The 21,306-nt window shown below is 42.9% G+C and overlaps 1 protein-coding gene across 1 annotated transcript; it reads left to right on the top strand.

The window, feature by feature from the left end:
- Positions 1-4,518: 4,518 nt before the first annotated feature.
- On the top strand, positions 4,519-17,712 carry LOC143290512 (solute carrier family 35 member B1-like). Its single transcript, XM_076600018.1, has 7 exons — positions 4,519-4,607; positions 7,438-7,535; positions 9,381-9,505; positions 10,193-10,405; positions 13,321-13,447; positions 15,877-15,983; positions 16,435-17,712. The coding sequence occupies exons 1-7, from the start codon at positions 4,540-4,542 to the stop codon at positions 16,645-16,647; spliced, it is 951 nt and encodes a 316-aa protein (XP_076456133.1). The 5' UTR covers positions 4,519-4,539; the 3' UTR covers positions 16,648-17,712.
- The last annotated feature ends 3,594 nt before the right edge of the window (positions 17,713-21,306 follow it).

The raw sequence follows: 21,306 nt of genomic DNA, 5'->3' as shown, positions 1-21,306 counted from the left end.
ATGGGAATTGCTACGAGACACCATGCACCGCATTGCTATGGCCACCTTTGGGAAAAAAAACCGCGAAGTCCCATGACTGGTTTGAGGCCAAATCATCAGAGATAACTCCCAGTATCGAGGCCAAGCGCGCTGCACACACTGAGTACAAACGGTCACCCAGTGAGAAGAACCTGCAAATCCTCAGGGCAGCCAGGAGTAAGGTTCAGTTTAACGCCAGGCGATGTGCAAATGAGTCTGGACAGAGCTCAGCGAAGAGATGCAGAATGCTGCTGAAAGAGGCAACATCCGAGGGATGTATGATGGTATCAAGAAGGCACTGGGACCAACACAGTGCAAGACTGCCCCCCTCAAATCCTCCACTGGGGAAGTAATCAACGATCCTAGCCAGCAGATGGAGAGATGGGCAGAACACTACTACGACCTCTACTCCACAAAAAACATGGTGTCCAACTCAGCCCTCGATGCCATCAAGTGCATGCCGGTCATGGAAGAACTTGACGCAGAGCCAACTGAGGACGAACTCAGCAAGGCCATTAACAGCCTGACATCAGGCAAGGCACCTGGCAGTGACGGAATTCCCCCAGACCTCATTAAACACTGCAAGACTACTCTTCTGCATCCTCTGCACACAGTCCTCTGTCAGTGTTGGAATGAGGGAGCTGTACCGCAAGACATGAGGGACGCCAAGATTATCACCCTCTACAAAAACAAGGGTGAAAGGAGCGACTGCAACAACTACAGAGGCATCTCACTTCTCAGCATTGTAGGCAAAGTCTACGCTCGGGTCCTCCTAATTCGCCTGCAGAAACTGGCCGAACGCGTTTACCCAGAATCACAGTGCGGTTTTCGAGCAGAGAGATCCACGGTAGACATGATCTTCTCCCTTCGCCAAACCCATGAGAAGTGCAGAGAGCAGAGGATGCCCCTTTATGTCGCATTCATTGACCTCACCAAGGCCTTTGACCTAGTCAGAAGAGACGGCCTTTTCAGGGCTCTTCGAAAGATAGGCTGCCCCCCCCCCCCCCCGCCCCCCCCTCCCACCCCAAACTGCACAGCTTGACTGAGTCCTTCCACTCCAACATGAAAGGGACGGTGCAGTTTAATTGTAACCTCTCCAAGCCCTTCGACGTACACAGCGGTGTCAAACAAGGCTGTGTCCTCGCCCCCACCCTATTTGGCATCTTCTTTGCTCTTCAGTCTCCTGAGACATGCGTTCAGCACAGCGCAAGAAGGGATCTACCTGCGGACCAGATCAGATGGCAGGCTCTTCAATCTCGCCCGCCTCAGAGCAAGGACAAAAGTCCGCGAAGCCCTCATCAGAGACATGCTCTTTGCTGACGATGCCGCAGTTGTGACCCACGCCCAGCGGGACTTGCAGTCACTAATGGACCGCTTCTCCCAGGCCTGCAAAGATTTCGGTCTGACCATCAGCCTCAAGAAGACAAATGTCCTATGCCAAGATACGCCATCTCCACCAGCCATCACCATTGATGACTACGAGCTTGAAGCCATCCATCAATTCACTTACCTTGGGTCCACCATCACCGACAACCTCTCCCTTGACACCGAGATCGACAAGAAAATCGGGAAGTCAGCCACAACGCTAACCCGCCTCACACAAAGAGTTTGGACAAATCCCAAGCTGACCACGAAGACAAGGATGGCTGTATACAACGCCTGCGTCCTCAGCACCTTGCTGTATGGCAGTGAGGCGTGGACCACGCATGCTCGTCAGGAGAAAAGGCTCAATACCTTCCACCTGAGAAGCCTACGGCGCATACTCGGCATCTCCTGGCAAGACAAGATGACAAACACCGAAGTCCTGACTCGCGCTGGCCTCCCGACCATGTATACCATGCTGAGACAGCGTCGGCTGCGCTGGCTGGGCCACGTTCGCCGCATGGAAGATGGTCGCATCCCAAAAGACATCCCTTATGGAGAGCTCGCCACGGGGCAGAGAAGCATCGGCCGCCCACAGCTGAGATACAAAGACGTTTGCAAACATGACATGAAGGCACTTGAGATCAACACTGAGTCCTGGGAGGGCCTTGCAGCTGACCGCAACAGATGGAGAAGCACTCTCAAGAATCAGCTACGGATTGGTGAGGACAAAATGTCAGCTGCTGCAGCAGAAAAGCGAGCTCGCAGAAAAGGGACGGCAGCCGACAGACCAGCATCAGCTTACACATGTGATCGCTGCGACAGAGACTGTCTCTCTCGCATCCGGGTCTCTACAGTCACAGGCGACGCTGCTTGGTCCAAGCAGACAGCCCAATTAGACATTAGGTCGGATATACTCTATCCATGGTCAGCCATGACCGAAGGAGGCCTACTATGATGTATGTATATATATATATATATATATCTCCATCGCAGGCAAGATACTTGCCAGGATCCTACTAAACCGCCTCACAGCACACCTTGACCAAGGTCATTTGCCTGAGAGCCAATGTGGATTCCGGAAAGAGCGCGGAACCACCGACATGGTGTTTGCTGCAAGGCAGCTGCAAGAGAAATGTCAGGAGCAAAATGCTGATCTGTTCTCCACCTATGTCGACCTCACTAAGGCCTTCGACACCGTGAGTAGAGAGGGACTGTGGAAGATCATGGCCAAGTATGGATGCCCTCGGAAATTTATTTCCTTGGTCAGCCAATTTCATGAAGGCATGCAGGCTCGAGTCCAGGACAAAGGCGAAACATCTGCTCCTTTTGCTGTCACAAATGGTGTCAAGCAAGGCTGCGTCCTGGCTCCAACGCTGTTCAGCCTCATGTTCTCTGCAATGCTTACTGATGCCTTCAGAGATGGCGATGTTGGAATCGGCCTAAAGTACCGAACAGATGGCAAGTTGTTTAACCTCAGAAGGCTTCAAGCAAAAACGAAGGTCATGACAGACATCATCAGAGACTTTTTGTTTGCTGATGATTGTGCCCTCAACGCTGGATCTGAAGCTGACATGCAACTCAGCGTTGACAAGTTTGCCACTGCCAGCAGGAACTTCGGCCTTACCATCAGCACGAGGAAAACTGAAGTTCTCCATCAGCCAGCCCCAGGGAAACCCTACGTTGAGCCCAACATCACAGTCAACGGTCAGAGACTCAGTGCGGTGGAGCGGTTCACTTACCTTGGCAGCACACTGTCACGAAATGCGACCATCGACGATGAAGTGAACGTCAGGATTGCAAGAGCAAGCGCAACTTTTGGTAGACTCAGTGCAAATGTCTGGAACAGAAGAGGCATTAGTCTTCAGACCAAGCTAAAGGTCTACAGAGCAGTAGTTCTCCCCACACTACTATACGCCTGCGAAACTTGGACAGTGTACCAACGACATGCCAAGAAGCTGAACCACTTCCACACAACATGCCTCAGGAAGCTACTGAACATCAAGTGGCAAGACAAGACCCCAGACACAGAGGTGCTCGCAAAAGCCACCCTTCCCAGCATCTTCACCATCCTGATGCAGTCCCAGCTTCGCTGGGCTGGACACGTGGCGCGCATGCCAGACCATCGGCTGCCCAAAAGGCTCTTCTATGGCGAGCTGCAACAAGGGAAGAGATCACACGGAGGTCAGAAGAAGCGCTTCAGAGATACTCTGAAAGTCTCTCTGAAAGCATTTGATATCAACCCTGACTCCTGGGAGGAATCTGCAGTGGACCGTGACAAATGGCGTGCTGCTGTGCACAAAGGCGCCAAGTTGTGCGAGGCCAACAGGACTGCTGCAGCTGTTCAGAAGAGGCAGGCCAGAAAGTCACGGGCAAACAAGCTCCCTGACAATGGTATGCCTGTCTTTGTCTGCCCCAACTGTCAGCGAACATTTCGTGCGCAGATTGGACGATTCAGCCATCTGCGCATTCACAGATAGATTCATGAGCATCCTCCCCCCCAACCCCCCCTCCCCACCACCCTCCCCCCATCCCCCAGCTGGATGACAACGATGGTCATCATCGATCTCGATGGACACACACATATATATATATATCAGTATATATATATATGTGTGTGTGTGTGTGTGTGTGTGTGTGTGTGTGTGTGTCCAGTCACAGTGTGTCCGTCAGTGCACCCGCTCCCCGGGCGGCCCGCGGCACACCGGCAGTGACTGCACGCACTCAGTAGCCGTAGCCGTGGTCCTGCCACACGCACCCACTCTTCCTCCCCCCCCCCCCCCCCCCCCCCCCCCCCCCCACACACACACACTGACACGGCCACACATACACACACGCGCGCGTTCGTTGGTCAAGTTGACTGAACTTCCAGTCCGTGAAAATACTGACAAGAGCTGACAACACTAACGGCAATAGTTAAGTACGGCTTGACACATTCCAGTGTGACAAAAATCCAGATTAATTTTTCTACTCGTCAGTCAGAAGTGTTCATATCTTTACAATCTTCTTCCCTTTTATCGCTTTTACTCAATGCATTAGCTCCACAAACTTTGTCAGTTAATATTAATTTGCAGTATTCCTTGTGATTCGGAGTAAAAAGACGAATTGAATGCTTACGTATCATTCACAATCAAGATGGCCGAGCCCGGCGGGATCCAGATGTTGGTTGTCTGCTTTTTGGGAATTTTTGGGTGTTATTTTTTGTATGGCATTCTTCAAGAAACCATGTAAGTGTAGTTGATAGTGCTGCTTAACTTTTATAAGCACATGTTTCCGATTGACGCTGTCATGCACTCTTTGTTTTGTTATGATTGCAGTACGCGATTGTTTAACTCGAGGGAAGGGACTGGTGGGTGGAACCAGGTAGTATCGCCAGCAAGAAGTCACAAAAAATAGAAGAGTTGGTAAGACGGGCGCAATAATCGAATGGTTAAAGCGTTGGACTTTCAATCATAGGGTCCCTGGTTTTAATCTCGGTAACGGCGCCTGGTAGGTAAAGGGAGGGCAATTTTCCGATCTCCCAAGTCTACATATGTGCAGACCTGCTGGTGCCTGAAGCCCCTTCGTGTGTGCTGTGCGTATGCAGAAGATCAATTAAGCACGTTAAAGATCCTGTAATCCATGTCAGTGCTCGGTGGGTTATGGAGACACAAAAATACTTTGCATACATCAACCACGACAGTCGTCGGCAAGTCGATGTTGGTCGTGTAACGGAAAGAAAAGGAAAGTAAGAAAAAAGAGACGTGTTTCTTTATCTCAAGCAGGTTTGCGTGCTGGTGGCGAAGACAAGTACTTGCCCAACAAGGGAAGTAGATTTACCCTTACCTCTGGTAAAGTTGCTCTGAAGGCTTCCAAGCCTTGACTCACAAGAACCTACCCACTGGTGCTGCGAGATGAAAAAAAAGAAATGCACCTTTCTAACATGTCTTGCAAGAACCTTGCCAAACCAGTATGTAGGAAACACACCTCTAAGTCTAAGGCGTGTATAGGTTCGTTCTCTCTCTCTCTCTCTCTCTCTCTCTCTCTCTCTCTCTCTCTCATATACACATTTCATTGGGGGGTAAAAGACGGTCATACAAGTAAAAGCCCACTCGTGATATGAGTGAATGTGGGGGATGCAACCCACAAATGTTTCAGTTTTTCAGTAAACTGAAACCACAAATGAAGAAGAAGAAAAAGATAAACTTCTATGATTATAATGTCAATGGTGCATATCACCGATTAACTCATTATTTTATAACACTCTCAACCTACCTACTAGACAGATCTATACAAGTTCTCCCCCACATAATCAGTTCATAAATTTTTGCTATTGTAAGAAAGGTAGGAGATTGTGAGATAGATAAATAAATCTATGCTGAAGAGTATCAGTATCAATAGCTCAGGGAGGCGTCACTGTGTTCGGTCAAATCCATATATGCTACACCACATCTGCCAAGCAGATGCCTGACCAGCACTTAGTCAGGCCCTGAGGAAAAAAAAAGCTAAATAATAATAGATAAATGATTAAATAAATAAATAAACAAATCAATACAGAAATGAATAAAAAGAAAACAACAAATGCTAGAAATAATAAAAATGGTTTATAAAAAGTGTACATAAATACATCATATGAATAAGCAGTTTTCCTGCAATTAAAACTAACACAGTAACAGATGTGCTAGACGTTTAATTTTTTTAATGTCAATTAAAAAACAACAACACAAAAACACACAAAAAACAACAACCACATAACCCCCTCACTTGCAAACAATGTCTCACTTGCAAACAATGTTTGAATTAGTAATACAGTGCACAGTAATAATAATATGACAAAGGCAAGTGAATTAAAGAATTTAAGGACAAATGTTAATGGCATTGTGATTAGGGGTCGGTCGACTGCGCGTTGGAAACAATTGGCGGAAGGAATACGTCATTGTTAAGTGGGTAAGTGATCTACACTGCTTGGGTCAGTTTCAGAGAGCTGGAAGGTCGGTCTGAATGCATTTTTTTTTCTGTATGGAGTCGCTGTGGCAGAATCTGAAAGGCGTTGGACTTCTGATCCAGTGGTCAGGGTTCAGTCCCCCATTTCAGCCTGGTGTTGTGTCCTTGGGAAAGGCGCTTTTCTCTGATTTTCCCCACTCTTCCCAGATGCGAATGGGTTCCTGATCTGGCCGGGGAAGGTTTAGATGGGAAGGAGAGGATTGGGCCCAGCCTTCCTTGACACAGTGGATATGAATTCACTGGTGGTCATATAAAGGCTACAGGACCTTTGACATTTTTCATGAAAATATTACCAGCAAAGTGGACATCTGATGGGTTTGGGGTTTTTTAAATTTTATTTTTTTTAATAACTGGTGAGGTTTCAGCTTGGATGTGATATCCCATATCTCATTCTGGTTAGATTTTTCTCAGACGATCACTATGGTAAATTTCTGATTACATTGCAACAAACACATGAGAGGCAGTTGCGCTGGGTTGCCAGAATGAATATAGCTTGAAATTGAATAGATCTTTCCCTGGACAAAAGTATCTAAATAGAATCTTGTTCTTGTACACATCACATGACAATCAAACTGATATAATCTGAAGGTTGACACTAACTAATGTTTAAGATTATGCATGCCTTGATACTCCCAGTCCCACACTTGTACAGTTGTATCATAACCAAACCATGTTTGTAAATATATTTATAAACATATTAGTCACCCAGTTGTTTCTTTTATTTTATAACTACAGTTTGTAGGTTTTCTTTTAGATTACAGCTTTCTTCCAAGTTGATAAGTTTTAACCAGTGTGCTTCTCAGGTGTGTGGACTTCTGGTGACTTAATTGAACTTTCCCGGTGGACTGCTGGCATTGAGACTGTGGCAGATGAACTCGGGTGCAATTGTTGGGCTTGAAAAGAGCAGCTGGGCGCTAATACCACTGAAACAGTTCATGCGCACATGCATATATACTCACAGGCACGCAAAGTTTTAACCAGTATTTGATATACTACTCAGGTTCGAAGTTCATGCTAAAATCTGCTTTCAAATGGTTGATTTATAAACCTGTGTTTTTGTTTTTTTTTCCACAGAACCAAAGCAAAGTACGGAAATGAAGGGGAAAAGTTCCACTATACCCTGTCATTGGTGTTTGTGCAGTGCATCATAAATGCTTTTTTCGCAAAAATTGGTAAGTTTTGGGGGCTTCGTAAGTTGAAGAGTGTTTTGAAGCCAAAAATATATTCTCATACAATGCCTTAAGTAATAGCCTCTGTCTGATCATAAGTACCTGTATCATGAATTTAAGCAGATATAGCAGACCCATAGTGTTTTTGCCCGAGCATGAACACTGTAAACCTCATATTGGCGTTAATGTTACATGGGTACCTAGTTTTTTTGTTTTTCTGGTTGAATGTTTCAGTTTCAGTAGCTCTGCGTTCGGACAAATCCATATATGCTACACCACATCTGCCAAGCAGATGCCTGACCAGCAGCGTAACCCAACGCGCTTAGTCAGGCTTTGAGAGAAAAAAAAAAGGAAATAAATAATAGATAAATACATAAAAAAGAACTACTACTACTAATAATAATATGCATAAGACGCAAAAACTTGATGAAGTCAACTATTAAGCATACCAAAAATTTTTTAAAAATTGGTTATTTGGTTGAATGTATGAAGAGTGAATGGTGAAGAAAGCAAGAGAAATTACATGTGATAAAATATTATAAACCATATTTTTGCGGAATACTGTGACTTTGAAGTCCTGCCATTTGGCAGGCAATACCAATCTACTCTTCATAAGAGAATGTCTGACTTGCTTTCCAGATGAGTAGATCAGCTGAACAAGCATATAGAACATATTTTTATGTTTTTATTTATTTATTTATTTTTAATGAGACCACTATGTACTTTCTCAAGATGACATAAGAAATTTAAAATGTTACATATGACTTTACTTGATAGCTGATGAATTTTGATGTACCATATTAAAACATATGTATTTTTTAAATTTTTATGAGACCACAGTGTGCTTTCTCAAGATGAGATTATAAAGTATATTAATATATACTGAATCATTGGATATGACTTGATAACTGATGTTCTGAAAGTTTAATATTTATGTATTTTTTATGAAACCACAATGTATTTTTTTAAGATGAGGTAATAAAGTATTTGATGTGTGACTTGTTACCTGAGTTTTATTTTAATGCACATGACAAAAATGTGTTTTTTATCAGACCACAATGTGCTTTCTCATGATGAAGTGATAAAATGTTTGTGAGATGACTTGATAGCTGATGCATTTTAGTGTACATTGTTTATGTTTTTATGAGGCTGTTATGTACTTTATCAAGATGAGATGATAAAGTCTACTTGACATGACTTGACAGCTGATGTTTTTAACGTACCTGGTACTATGCAGTTACAGTGATTTATGTTTTTTTGTGAGATCACAAAAACAATTGTATGTGATTTGATAGCTGACATTTTTAAAACACAATATCAATGAGCTTTCTCAAGATGAGGAAATAAAGAATATAACATATAATTGTTTTATGTGGCTGGACCTGATAGCCGATGGGTTTTAACAGACAGTATCTCATGAGACTACAGTGTGCTTTCTGAAGATGAGGTAATGAAGTATAGGTGACTTGATTTGACAACCATTGTGTTTTAACATACAATATTGAATATGTATGTGTTTAGGAAGTGAAAGCATCTACCGGTATATATTTATGTTGATGATAATTTTGATGATGATGACAGTGCTTATGTGTATCCTTCGCTTGTTTTAAATTCTCCTTTATTTTGCTTTGTATGTGTGAATGTATGCACATATATAATGTAAAATGTTAAAAAAAAAAAAAGAAAAAGAAAAAAAAAGGTGTTCATTTAAAAAAAAAAAGAAAAAAAAGTGTGTGTGGACAGGGGGTAGAGTAATAAAGAAGGGGGGGGGGGGGGGGAATTATGTTGTTGTTTTTTTTCATAATGAGAAAATAAAGAACATAATACATGGCATGACTTGACTTACAGGCATGGTAGTGACCAGAGAACATGGCCGGACTCCTCGCCGCCTGAGTGCTCTGTGCTCCCTGTCCTACCTGGGCGCCATGTTGGCCAGCAATCACTCTCTGCAGCATGTGTCCTACCCCACACAGGTAGCCAGCTGTCCTATCTTCTGTGAAGGGTAGCAACTCAATGTTTTTTCAGTTGTTATAATCTAGGGGTGGTTTCCCTTGTGCTCGCTTTGCAACTCAATGCTTGCTGAGTAAACAACCTGAACGATTGCTCAGTGCTGTTTTATAATATGGATGTGTGTTAACTTGATCTTGATTATCGCCCACAGGCTAACTAGATTTCTTCAGTACTGTTTCAGTGTCAAATCTTTATTCTTCATGTGTCCTACTCGGCACGGGTTGCTAGCTGTCTTGTCTTTATTGCTGTTTCAGTGTCCAGTCTTCTAATATGTATTGCACATTGTCGGTAAAGGGCAAATTATCACTTTTGAGTACAACACATGTGTATCTGATATGTGTATTTATACGGTGTGTGTATATTTTTATGATAAGTGGAAGCTCTGAAGGCCTGACAGGCGTATTGGGTTTCAGCATAGGCCAGGCATCTGATAATTGTTTTTTCTTGTTTTTTTTATGTTTGATTTAATTTATTTAATTCAAGGAGACATGTTATGTCATCCAGCGAAAAACGGATCAGTCCACACACGTTTTGACTCCCTCCCCCCCCCCCCCCCATCTTCCCCCCTCCCCTCCCCCCATGCCCCCGCCACTTCCCCAACCTCCTTGACGATGAAACTTCAACTGAGAACTTTTCCATGCTGCATGCAGGTGCTGGGGAAATCGATCAAGCCCATCCCGGTGATGATTCTGGGAGTGCTGGTGGCAGGGAAGCGCTACCCAGCAGCCAAGTACCTGTTTGTGCTGATGATCGTGCTTGGCGTGGCCCTCTTCATGTACAAGGACCAGAAGGGCCCCGCTGCCTCCTCCTCAGCAGCCCAGGCAGAGGATCACCATGTGGTGGGAACAGGGGAGATCCTGTTGGTGAGTTTGGGGGGTGCGGTGTGTGTGTATGTGTGATTAGGTGGCTTTGGGGGAGTGGGGGGCGGGGGGGGGGTGGGGGGGGGAGAATGTGTGTCCCATGACTGTATTTCAACTGTTGATACTATTACTGCTGCTACAACTACTATTACTACTTGTAGTAGTACTGTATTTTGACTGATGATACTACTACTGCTACAACTACTATCACTTCTTCTACTACAACTGCTACCACGAATGATAATAGTAATAATACTGATAATGATGGTGATAATACAGTTTATTTCTATAGCAGACTGGTTTCTGTGGGTGTTATCTCAGACTATATTTTACCTGCTTATTATGATGATGATTATAATTATAATAATGATAAGAAGAAGAAAAGTAATAATAATGTTAAACAAATACTTCTACTGCTGCTCCTGCTGCTGCTACTACTACTAAGAACAACAGCAGCAGCAACAGCAACAATAATATTCAGAATGGTAATAGTTTATTTTCATTGGTTTGTGTTTGAGGGTGTGACCTCTGGCTATATTTAACCTCCTTATAAATATTGTTATTATATCCATTGGGCCATTCATTAAAATGGAGTTATGCTCAAGGCATGTCACATGAGTTAAATAGATTTCAGATAAAATCAAAGTGACATCATAGGTGAGATTTCTGTAACCAAGGTACCCTCCCATCCCCACCCCCATGTGTACAGTGCGCACAGTCGCCTCAACCACATTGTGAACATCCAGATATTGTACACACTATTGTAACATCAAACACATGCACACATGTTCAGATTTATGCATGCTCACACTTGCACACTAACACACACACACACATGGCCGCATAAAGTGTGTGCACAGGCACACACACATGCACGGGCACACACACTCACACACACACACACACTGTGAATATGCATGTGGAAAAATGATTTAAAACTCTTACACAGAGATATTGATGAAAAACCACAAATACAAATTACAAATGCACATTTAAAAAAATTATCTTTGACACAGGCATTGGATATGTGAAGCTGTCTCACATATGATTGAAGCAGAAATATGGATCAGTCCATGTTCTGTTAGTGATTATGCTGTTAAATGTGCACCTTTGTTGGTTAAACCCCAATGCATTCAGTACCTGGATGTGTTAGCATTGTGATAGGTTAAACAAAAAATGCTTGTGTTAAGATGCAACAGTTGGATGTGCCACTGTTTGGCAGCTGACAAATTCCCCACACATTGACTTCATTGCCATGTAACTTATCATCAAAACGCAAACTCTTTCAGTGAGTCAGGTTCAGCAGTTTTACCTTTAGTGTCTCAGCTCTCTGTAAATGAAATATGATTAACACTTGCCCCATTGTAATCTTGGTTATTCATAGAAAAAGAAAGAAGAGAAAAGTGTACCAGTTGCTTGCGAACTAAAGTGGCAGTCTGACACACTGGGCGATGACCCATGTGTCAACAGGGTTCATGCCACAGACCCACAAGAGGCTGGGTGCTGCTTGTATTTGTGGTGTTGCCATCCACTTAACAGGAGAGGATGAGAGGTGGTGAAAACGAGGGAGAAATGGAATGTGTTGGGTTGGGTTAACTTTTTTTTCTTTTTTTTTTTTTTTTTTTTAGAAGCAGAGTGAACAAAAATCTGTTCATACAACAGGGTCAGGCATGTCTGGGGTTTCCCATCTCTTTTCTCAGTCCCTCTCTCTGTCTCTTTCTCTTCGATTCCTGTTGTTAGGTAGTAGTTAGTAACAAACAACAAAAACAAATAGAAAATAAGGCCACACAGATTATTGTTATACTGTATGTATGTCAGTCAGTCGTGTTCAACTGACCATCAGAACAGCAAGTGAGGCAGCTGCTGTCCCGACTATCTGGGCTAGAATTTGATTATAGTGGAGAGTGTCTTGCCCAAGTTAACTTAGCCAAGAGGGTTGTAGGACGGTCAGCTTTGGGGATGGTTCCCAAAGGTCAGCTAGCCCCCCAAAGGCTGCAGCACCAAGTGCCAAGGCTGTTTTGCTTTCTAGTTTGAGTCATAGATCTTCACAAAAGACTAAGCTGTAAATGATTTCCCATTGCAATTAAGCAACCATTGATAATGCAGCTCTCACTTTGCTGTTGGCCCAAATGTAAACTTATGTCAATCTGTGATATAAGCTGAGTGTTGGGCCATGGTATTCTGATGACGTGGCATTTGCTGTGAAAGGGCGGTTTGGGTGACTGACTGGTGGGGTGTTATGGATATTATGACGATGTAAAATGGCAGTGACCATGACTGTTTTTGTATTACAGATATTCTTATGATGAGGCTGCTGCCATGAAAGATTAGATAAAACATGAATAATTTTATTATCTTGTGAAGAGAAATTATGTTAGGTATGGCAAAACAAACATAGACAGTTACTCACACAAAAAACATTTTGACGTGACTTATTTAAAAAAAAAAAAAAAACAGCAGTAAAGATACAAGACATTCCAATAAAAGTGTTGCATATGATATTCAACCTAAAACATTGTAATTAATTGATGAAAATGATAAACACCTTAAAGACATGGATGTTAACATTGCACATATTGTATTGCACAATCATTTTGCACATTGTCATTCATTTTCAGCTTTATAAAAAAAAAAAAAAAAAAAAAAATCTAATAACTGTAGCAAAGTACAACTTGTTATGCACACATTTTGCATATACCCACACATACATCCTCCACCCCACCCCACCCTCCACACACACACACACACACACACCAAAAAAAAAAAAAACAAGGAAAAAAACCCACACATTTTACACAGACATGCACGCACGCACAAGAAAAGAATGAAAAAAGTGAGCCAACCGCAGAATAATGAAAGGGCAGGCAGTGTGGATGACTGACTGGAGTGATGTGTGTGTGTGTGGGGGCATGTTCCAGTTGATTTCTCTGACGCTGGACGGCCTGACAGGAGCCAGCCAGGACAAGATGAGGGCAGAGCACCGCACTGGTGCCACCAGCATGATGTTTAATGTCAATATCTGGTCCGTTCTATGGCTGGCCATCGGTAAGTCAGCTTCTCTTGTCGTTCCCTCGCTTTCTCTGTCTTGATGTGTACATTGTCAGCGTCAGTGTGTAGTCAGTTCTGTGGCTGGCCATCGGTAAGTTAGCTTCCCTTCTCGATCACTCACTCTCTCTCCTTTGTCTTGATGTGTACATTGTCTGATGTCGTGGTTCCATGTATGTTTTTTTTTTTTTTTTTTCACTGGAGGTGTACTTCCACTTCTGCTGGTGTTTTTAGAAGTGGAGATGCGTGCTTGTGTGGGTGCAGACACATGCACATGCTCACACACACTCATACACTCATGAACTCACACACACACACACACACACACACACACACACACACACACACACACACACATTCACACACACTCATGCATTCACACACACACACACATTCACACACACTCACACACACACACAAGTGCATACACACATACGCACATTCACACACTCACATCCCCCCCCCCCCCCCGCCCCCCCCACTGACATGCATGCACACTCACACACACACACACACACTCTCACTATCTCTCACTCACTTTTAGATGACATGGGCTAACCCCACCATCCCCAGAACTACTGTCACATACTTTTAGTTGTATCATGCAAGCATGCATCAAACACTTGATTGAGAAGTCAACAACACAGGTGCGCAATCAGCTGGGATTAATGTGTCACGGCTGCTCAGCCGAGCACAAAATCCGGCTCTTTAGTTGGCCGAGCAGCGTCTAGCGTCTTGGGTCAAAAATTTTTTAATGCCAGACTTTCCCACCGCACTCTGTACTGACCAGCACATTCGCCGCGGTATTTCTGGCCCCGCGCGCCAAACTGGGACACTGCCTTCTTTGTTTCACTCGGCCCCGCGGCCCCCGCCCCACTTTTCCCACCTTTTCACAGCATCCACACATTTCCTGCAGCGATTACAGAAAGTTGAATTATTGCTATTCCTGGTTGTATTATTGGAGTGCAGTTTGATTTGATTTACACAATTTCATTATTTTATCAACATCATCGTTTCATTTTTTTTTTTTTTTTTACCTTAAAAATCTTCGTCTTTCTCGTGGAATGAAGGGCACGGCAGTGCCATAAGCCGACAGACACTCACCCCGCTCTCCATCCCCCTGCTGCTCACTCTCACCATGCTACAGTGTGTTCATTTAAACGTTTGTTGTGCTGCCAAGAAAAATCGCACAACTCAAAAGGTAAGCTAATCTGCACGCAGGCATGCTATATGTTCTGTGTATATTTACGATGCTATTGTGCTAAACGCCTGTTTTCTTAGAGAGGGATTTAAACTTAACGATTTTTGCGATCATGTTTCTGCTTATCCTTCTCTTCTCTTTCTTCATTTATGTTTCAGCCGTTGCCGCAACAACCGCTATGTAAGGAAACATATTGTGTTTGGAGTCAATGAAAAGCTTATTTTGTGTTCTTTTTAGAAAACCACTTCTTTAGTCGTTATTTCCGATCCATCCGAGGAGATGATGCGCGAAAGAAACAAAGCAGATTTACCGCCGAACAAGCGTACAGCGAGTGCTGCTGGCGCGGCCTGTTTGTCAGCCGCGTTTATTCATATCCATGCCCTACTTCGTGGGTTCACGAACTTTCGCAGGGCCAACTAAAGTGCCAGCACTGAACACCCGTGGTGTGTGTGTCTAGTGGGTCAACGCATGTCATCTCTTGGAACCAGCGCTTGTTAACCATGTGTCCAGTCTGTGTGTTAAGATCTTGTGCAAGGGGTGTTTATAAGACACTGCAAGGTGAATTGATTTCAGTTCAGGGGGCTTGAACTGTCTGGATTCATTCTTTCATCGCCAGGTTTCTGTGTGAAAAAGCACTAAATATTTTAGATTCAAGGCTGTTTGTCACAGGTTTTGAATCATGTCAGTAAAACAACAATGGCCTTGTTCACTTCAAACTTGGTCAGGGGGCATAGAAACCGGCTGTGCGTTGTTACAAGGTGACAGACGGTCCTTTTAACCTGATCCCTCGATGTCGACTAAAGTCATCTATGTCCGTGAACTGTTTAGTCAACTATAGTTGCCTTTGGTGGCGAAAGAGTTAAAGTGCTGCTGATCAGTGAGAATGATGGGTCTGGTGCATGTGTTAGGAAATTACAGAACAAGGGGCTCAACATAGATTCCTCTAGACCTGTATAAGCTGTTTAGTTATGAAAAGGTCGTTATTAAAACTTGATAAATACAGAATATGTGGTTATCTGCAGTGCATAGTTCACATTTAGGGGATAATTGTGCCACTTTTGTTTCAGATATTCTTATTTCAGTTGTTCTGGAATGAGTTTTGATGGTGACTGCTGAAAATTTTGATTTGGTCTTTTGTTTTTGTGGTCATATTGAATATGTGCTTCACAAGAGTGTGTGTTTTCCTCTTCACTGTAAAGTGTAATGATATTTCTCTGTGTTTGAACAGGTTTGGTTGTCTCTGCTGAGATATTTGAGTTTGTGCCCTTTGTTGGGCGCTACCCTCACGTCCTTGTGAATATGCTTCTCTTCAGTGTCTGTAGTGCTGCTGGACAGGTGAGGGGTCGTGTGTGTTGTGTGTGTGTTGTGTTTATGAGTGTGTGGTTATATGTCTGTGTTATGTTTGTGTATGTTAGTGTTACGTGTGTGTGTGCGTTGTGTGTGCATGTTACATGTGTGTTTTATGTGTGTTTACCTGTATATATATGTGTGTGTGTGGGTGTGTGAATTTTGATGATATCAAGGAATTCAGTTTTTTTTGTTTTTTTTTAACATCATCTTTTATGCTGTGTGTATTTGAGCACGCAAGTGCATTCGGATTATAGCGTGGTTTATAATAAATAAATCTTTTTATATTATCTTGAAAGATCTAACATTTGTCTAGCAGACACTTTTTCTTCTGAGTTCATCAACTTTGTTCATGTTTAAAAAAACAACAACCAAACAACATCAACAGCAACAACACCACAAACAACAACAAAATAACTGGGGAATCCACTTTGTACAGATGTTCATCTTCAAAACGGTGACGACGTTCGGCCCTCTGACCTGCTCCATCTTCACCACCACGCGCAAGTTCTTCACCATCCTGTGCTCCATAGCCTACTTCGGCCATCCCATGAGTGCCCGCCAGTGGCTGGGAACCATCCTCGTCTTTATCGGACTGACGCTGGACAACATGTACGGCAAAGCTGCCAGGAAGGCAGAAAAGACAAGCTGACGTACTGGACTGGTTTAGGAGAGACTTGCTGGGAAGAGGAGGGCAAAGTCAGTCTGTGGTTATTGTGATTTGTTGATGTTGAGGCGGTTGGTTTTTTGTTGTTGGGTGATGTTGACAGTTCATCGATACATGTATTGTATTGAGTTTGCTTCAGATTATTTGTTTTTAAAAGGGATATTGATATATATCTATATCTATCCATATCTATCTGTCTGTATATATATGAATATTGTAGGTATTCATCCTTCTTATTTAGCGTTAAGATTGTTAAAGAAGAAAAAGAATATATAATACACACATAAAAGATCAGGAAAAATGAGATTGATGTCATCAAAGGCACACAACTTCACATCAAGCCTTTGCTGCATAGCAGTTCCCATCAACTTACCTGACAGTAAATGAGGTATAGAGAAGTTTAAGGGTTCATTGCTCTCTGCCTCCTGAATGGCAGCTGTTGGGAGGAAGCACCATGGCAGAGTCTGAATGTCGTTGGATTTCTGATCGCATGTTCACCAGTGATTGAGGGTTTTGAGGTCCTGTTTGGGATGGTGTTGTGTCTTTGGGAAAGGCACTTTTCTCCCATTTTCCTCATTCCAGGTGTGAATGGGGGTACCTGACTTTGGTTGGGGAAGGTCGAAATGGTGGGGAAGGAGAGGATAGGGCCCTGCCTTCCTATGCTGGGGCCTTGACACAAGGGGTATCAGCGTATGAAGTCACTGACCTGATGACTGTAAAAAGCTGTTGGGCAGTAACCTTTGTTTTTTTTCTTCTTCTTTTTTTTAAAGCTGATGGGAAGTGCTAAGCATAAAGTTTTGTAATCTTTATTATCAAGAACAACAGTTATTGGACTCGTTTGTTTGCTCTCTCTGTGTCTGTCTGTCTCTGTCTCATTTGGATTTCCATTCAGATTCGGAGGATGATATTCAGTTTAGTTCCAATGTAAGAAAACTTGCAGACTTTGGGTTTTATTGTGATGATTAATCAGATTAGATGAAACAGATTGGAGAAAGGGTCTTGGATAGCTTTTATTTGGAGGTGTCACTGAGCTGTGCCATCAGTTACACTCCTCTGATACTGTGAGGAACTCACATTGATTTTTATAAATTGAGCAGGGAACCATTCCGGCTTAATATATGTTGCCATATTTTCCCAGGTGGTTAACAGTTTTGTGATACTAGGTGTGGTTATCGTGTATGAGTATGGATGCAGTGTTTGTTCTGTTGTTTGCATCCTTTTATTTGCACTTTTGGGGGGAAGGGGGGAGATATTGTAACAGCCTGCAGTGTTTGAGCATATTTTCCCCCAAAACAACCCATAATATTCTCAGGGGGTTAGTGGCTCAGACACTTAGAGCCAGTGGTCTCTCTTATTAGATGAAATGTAAGCATATTGGAGGATGAAATTACTCTTGATTTTCTTGTCTTTTCTATGCCTTCTGATCTGCCATCTCCCACCCCCACCCTCCTTTCCTTCTCAATGTAGGTATTAGGTAAGCCTTCTGCACATGAATGATACTGCCTGATAGTTTAGAAAACTGACTGTGAAGACCAGCAGGTCTATTGATTTCAGTTTGAGGTGGTGTCATGATATGGAACAATATAGATATTGTTAATTTACTTCAGTAAACAAGGAAACAAACTGGCATATGCCGAAAACTTATCCATATAGAACTCATTGTGCTGGTCAGGTCTTGAGAGCCTGTTGGTTGCTACATATCTGAGTGTGTTGTTGAGGTTTCATTTAAATTTTTATTCATTTATTTATTTGGTTTTTTTATTTAGTTATTTTTGTTTTGTTTATTAGTTTAATTTATCAATTCATTAATTTGATTAGTTATCTATTTATTTACTTTTGAATCTTATTTTACTTATCTTTATATTTTCCCGCAAGGCCTAAGTGCGTTCAGTTCTGCTGCTGGTCTGGCATCTGCTTAGCAGATGTGGTGTAGTGTTTCGTCCGATCACTGTCATGTCTCCTTCTCACTCAGAACGACAAGTTTGCTCCGTTGCTTTTCCCCACAGACAGTCCATTTGTAAGGGTTAGGAAAAAAATCACGAAAATTACTAACTACAGAGGTAAAAAATGAAACTTTCAGAACTGGTACATGTTGGGCTATCAGTTACACTCCTCTGATACTGATATATATATATAAAATGTCTTACCTTATTTTTTACAGTTTTACTATTGTGTAGAAAATAATGCTGATGTTTTACCCCCAAGCGACCGTACCCCCACATTGTTTGATCATGTCCATGGGAACAAAGTTATGAGAACAAATGCCTTTGAATGCACAAAATCGCTTCTGATAATGCAATTTTGAGAGATGAAACGTGGCTGTCACTGCCTTGTTTGATCCACAATATTTCGAGACAAACTTGCTGCAGATGCCATTTTGCTGACACGCTTGCATGTGAAGCATTTGATCCACAATATTTCGAGACAAACTCGCTTTGGATGCCATTTTGCTGACACGCTTGCATGTGAAGTCTGCTTGCAAGCGTGTCAGCAAAATGGCATCTGAAGCGAGTTTGTCTCAAAATATTGTGGATCAAACAAGGCAGTGACAGCAACGTTTTAATCAGTGACTTTGTCAACGTGTGCGCGAGACAGCTACTACATGACAGGCTGGTCAAGCATGCCATTTGGTTGTGGTGTGGCCGAGAATAGCACACTCTGCTTAAATAATCACCAAAGCACATGCACAGCACGTGATGGATTTTTAATTTTGGAAAATGCTATTCCATTCTGTCTTCCAAATCTGAGTAAGTTTCATGTGGGAATGCTCATCCATTCTGTCGTCCACAAAGAGTTCATAATGTTTTTTGTTGCCTGTCTTTTCAGGAACACTCAAAATAGTTACTGATTGTGTTTTGTCATCAGACATGTGCCTATTTGTGTGTGTAAATCACAAGTTTATTGTTTCATTTAGCTAATAAAGTGTGACATATTTTGCTTGATAACAGACCCATTGGATCTGGGGGGTGCAGGTTAAATCATATATCTTCAGTTTCAGCAACTGATTTGGATGACACTGTGACAATGTTGATTTTTAAACAAGTTGATTAACACCATAAGAAAAAGAGTGAAAGCTTTGTAAAACCCGCCCTATGCTTTCAGTTTCGTGAGGTGGCATCACTGTGTTTGTTCAAATCCATATACACTGCACCATATTTCTCAGGCAGATGTCCTGCATTTTAGCTCAACCCATCATGCTAGTCAGGCCAGCCGCATTGAGTGCATGCATACATGTATTTGGGTGCCTATCAGAGTGTATATCTTCTTCAGAAATTTGCCAGAGGACAACACCTACATTGCCAGGGATTCTTTTGTGTGCGCCAAGTGCATGCTGCACATGGGATTTCAGTTTATCATCTCATCCGAATAACTTGGCACCCAGTTTGATTTTCCAGTCAAACTTGGATGAAAGGATGAGAGCAGGACAGCTTGAAAGCTCCCTCACCTGTTGCCCCTCAACGTGTCCACCCCTAACCCCTCGCCCTTTTCTTTTTTCTTTCCTTTTAACTACCAATATTTACTCGTGGAAGGAAAATGCACAAGACCATTACCACATTCCAAATTGGTATTAATGTCTGATATTCTGGTTCCATGTTGATAACTTCAGTGCACAGACCTGTCAACTGCTGGTTTGGATTCAGCATGCTATGCTATTGTTAAGCTTCAGAATCCTATGCTTGCAGTGAAAATGTTGTGCTGAAGATGCAAAAATTAAGCTGTGTTAAAGGATGGTGAAATAAATAGTGGAAATGAAGATTGCTACTGAAAAAGAAGTGGTGTGAAAGGGGTAATAAAATGAATAAGAGAAATGAAGATTGCTACTGAAAAAGAAGTGGTGTGAAAGGGGTAATAAAATGAATAATAGAAATGAAGATTGCTACTGAAAAAGAAGTGGTGTGAAAGGGGTAATAAAATGAATAAGAGAAATGAAGATTGTGGACTCCATCCTCAATTCACTCAATTGGCCTCCCCTACAACAGCGCCGCAAGAAAGCCCGCTTGGAGATGTTCTACAAATTCCACCATGGTATCATCTCCATCAACTCCAAGTACCTGCCCAAGCCATCTAAGAGCAGGCTGAGCTGTAGAACAAACAACAGCCTGAGCTACGACATTCCCTCCTGCACAACACTGTACAGGCAGATGGCATTCTTCCCAAGGACCATACCAGAATGGAACAAGCTGCCTCAGGAAGTTGTGACAGCCGAGTCACTGGACTGCTTCAAGTCCAGACTGGCCCCTCATCTCTAAAAGTGAATCCCCCCCACCCCCCCCATTCCCCCCCCCTCCTCCTAACCACCCATACACCCCAAATCACCCCCCGCACCCCTCCCCTCCCCCCGCTCACAGCTGATGCAGAGGCTTGGCATCATGTCAGTGCACGCTGAACGTACACTGGCTGGCCAGGTCGCAAAAAGAAAGGAAGAAGAAAAGAGAAAAAAGAAAGAGAGCTTTTTTTTTTTCTTTTTTTTTTTTCCAATCCTCACAACAGCGCAATCCTCAGCAACCTCCCAAACTACAACAGAACCATCAATAAAATGATGTTGGTTGTACAAAGGAAGAAGAAGAAGAAGTGGCGTGAAAGGGGTAATAACATGAATAATAGAAATGAAGATTGCTACTGAAAAAGAAGTGGTGTGAAAGG

Source organism: Babylonia areolata, chromosome 15, assembly GCF_041734735.1.
Source record: "Babylonia areolata isolate BAREFJ2019XMU chromosome 15, ASM4173473v1, whole genome shotgun sequence".
NCBI lineage: Eukaryota > Metazoa > Mollusca > Gastropoda > Neogastropoda > Buccinidae > Babylonia > Babylonia areolata.
The sequence above is the reverse complement of the archived record's forward strand: the minus strand, read 5'-3'. Positions and strand labels throughout refer to the sequence as shown.